The 2,842-nt window shown below is 39.7% G+C and overlaps 1 protein-coding gene across 9 annotated transcripts in view; it reads left to right on the forward strand.

Annotated features, from left to right (window-relative positions):
• Window positions 1–2,842, forward strand: part of Cdon (cell adhesion associated, oncogene regulated) — a 125,364-nt gene that overhangs the window by 74,066 nt on the left and 48,456 nt on the right. For 8 of the 9 annotated variants that reach the window (XM_008834745.3, XM_029564360.1, XM_017798599.2 and 5 more), the window contains exon 8: window positions 673–1,026. The exons of the other annotated variant lie outside the window; for it this stretch is intronic. In XM_008834745.3, coding sequence (XP_008832967.1) covers window positions 673–1,026 — 354 coding nt within the window. The remainder of the gene's footprint in view (window positions 1–672; window positions 1,027–2,842) is intronic. 9 annotated transcript variants of the gene reach the window in all.

Here is a 2,842-nt window from a genome sequence, read left to right on the forward strand (position 1 = left end):
TAGAAAAGAAAAACGAATTTAAAAAATTAAAAAAACTCATATACATAAAAATGAACACATAAAAAAATAGTATATCAGCTTTTATTTAAAGCAGATTTTTTTTTCTCAGATTTTCTAATCAGATCTATCAGAACTGGCCATTTCCTTGAATATTATCTCGTTTTATACTTTACACCTTTTTAATGTTAAGGTCTAAGGTGTTTGACCTATTTTGTATTTACAGCGGTATGTGTATCTGCTGGACATACCAGGAGAACAGGAAATCTGTGTAGGGAATTCTGGGAACCCGTAACTACGAAAAATTCCAGTTCTAAAAATTACATTTATTCATTTACGTGTGTGAGTGTATGTGCCATAATGCAACACATGTATGGAGGTCAGAGGAAAACTTGTGCTAGTTGCCTCTCTCCTTTCATCATGTGGGTTCTAGGGATTCAACTCAGGTCATCAGTCTTGGTGAAAAGTGACTTTACCTGATGAGCCATCTTACTAGCCCTGAAAATTTCTACTTTTTATTTTCTGTTTTATGTGGTAAAAATTGAGAAGAGAGCTAATAAGAAAGGAGGTACTTTTTTCTGAACAGTAGCATTTCTGCAGTAGAATGTACTTATTTTTTAAGGCAAATACTATAAGTGTTCCTAATTTTGATTATATGAATTATTCTTTTAATAGACAGTGGATTTAAGCCCATTATAGTCACGGCGCCAGTGAGTACAAAGGTGGCAGATGGAGACTTTGTTACTTTGTCCTGCAATGCCACTGGAGTTCCAGTCCCGGTCATTCATTGGTATGGCAACCATGGATTGATAACCAGCCATCCGTCTCAGGTCCTTAGGTCCAAATCCCAAAAGTTCCACCTGTTCAGACCTGGGGATCTTAACCTGGAGCCTGTCTACTTCATCATGTCCCGAGCTGGCTCAAGCTCTCTGTCTATTCAGGCAGTTACTCAGGAACATGCTGGGAAATACACCTGTGAAGCCACGAACAAACATGGCACCGCACAGTCAGACGCACTCCTCACAGTGGGTGAGTTGCTGTGAGCATTTTTCCTCAGTGCAACAATGCCCTTTATAGGTGGGGAAAGACGGTTTGAAATGTCCTTTTAATGAATAGAGCAGTCCCAAATGTGTGTTTTTGCCATGGCAGTGTCTTGGGGTGCTTTGCTGTAGGAACCAGCTGAGCCCTGGTCTCCATTCTCATTTGGTTCTTACTTGGGAGCAAGCTCAAAATACAGCTTTTCTTTGTGTTTAATGCTTTTGAAAGATACTGAAAATGTTAGTTGCACGTAGTTTTCAGATGAGACCTTGAAAAACATGGTATTCAAAGTCTAAAGGGTCGATTTGCATTGAGAATGTAGACTCAGGGTCCTATCAAATACCTGTATGTATCTAAGTTATTTTTTAAATGAAATGTATAATATTATATTTTATTGCTTTGTCATGATGATGACTTTAAAATTTCATGTGAATTTTCAAGTACTCAAACCTTATACCAGTAGGCATGTTGAGTCATGTTCCCCAGTGTTAAGTCAGTAGATTATAGAGTAGTTATTAAGTCAGTTGAGTAGATTGTTGCTGGGTTTGTCTTATTACAGGCAGAATATCCAGTACTATTTTAGTTGGGGGAAAGCTGAGGTCCCTGCCCTAGTTTTCTTTAGAAAACTTCACATGGCCTTTTCTGCCCGGTTCCTCAGGTCCCTCTTCTTGTCATAGAGCCCGTGGGGTCAATGCCAGTATATATCCTGGAGTTCTTATTTCTTCTTGTGGATAACAGGTGTAGGGCTCCAGAATTCTCTGCTTTAATTAGTTTACATGGGTCGTCTCGCCTGCCCTGTCCTCCACAGTGGAGATCACATCATCGGCATGTTCCAATATCCTTCAGCCAGAGGAAGAGCATTTGGGTGGTCTTTGGCAGTAGAGTACTGGTGATAGATGTTAGCACTGTTGCCTGTTTTCTCATGTAAACAAGGAGCCCATAGCCTTGGATGAAACTGCAGGCTGGAAGAGAAGTGGGGAAAAGCAGGGACCTGAGCACCTCTCTCATACCCTACTCGAATAGTAGATGGGGAGAATGTGTGGAGGGGAAGCATACAGGCTTTGTCAGAATACTGGCTCTGCTTCTTAGAGCTTTGTAGCTTGAGGCCAGTTAATGAACTGCCTGTTTCCTCATCTATGCCCCTGATGTCCTGATGGTGTTATTTGCAAATCCAAGTATTGGAAATGTGTTAGAATATATTCTGGGAATAGAAAGCCTTCCATAAATGCAATGCATTACGTTATGGTCATTACTATCTAATTACTAGTAAATTACAGTTATCCATTGTGGTATGTTCATGACCGGAAGAGGTAGTTACTGACTTTAGCAACCTTCAGAATTTTCAGATACAGGAGGCAGTTAAGAGTTATATAAATTTCTCTGGCTAGTTGGGATGCGGGTATAAAGATGAATAAGATTGTGTGGGATGTTCTCTATGAAATACAAAAAAAAAATCAATAAAAAGCCATTAGTAAAATGAAAAAAAAAGATAAATTTAGACATATGAATATGTATGTGCACATATGTGTATATGTATGTGTTTTGGTTTTTTTTTTGTCTTGTCTTTTTGAAGCAGGGTCTCCCTGTAGCCTCAGTTGTCCTGGAACTCACTTTGTAGACCAGGCTGGCCTTGAACGCACAGAGATCTGCCTGCCTCTGTCTCCCAAGTGCTGGGATTAAAGGCATGCACCACCATACCCTGCGATGTGTGTGTATTTTTATAACATATTCCACTAAGCAAAATAAGAGTGGTACTCAAAATTGTTAGCTGCATACAGGTACACAGGAGCTGCTTGGGTAGAACTTA

Source organism: Nannospalax galili, unplaced genomic scaffold, assembly GCF_000622305.1.
Source record: "Nannospalax galili isolate Female #2095 unplaced genomic scaffold, S.galili_v1.0 scaffold690, whole genome shotgun sequence".
Lineage (NCBI taxonomy): Eukaryota > Metazoa > Chordata > Mammalia > Rodentia > Spalacidae > Nannospalax > Nannospalax galili.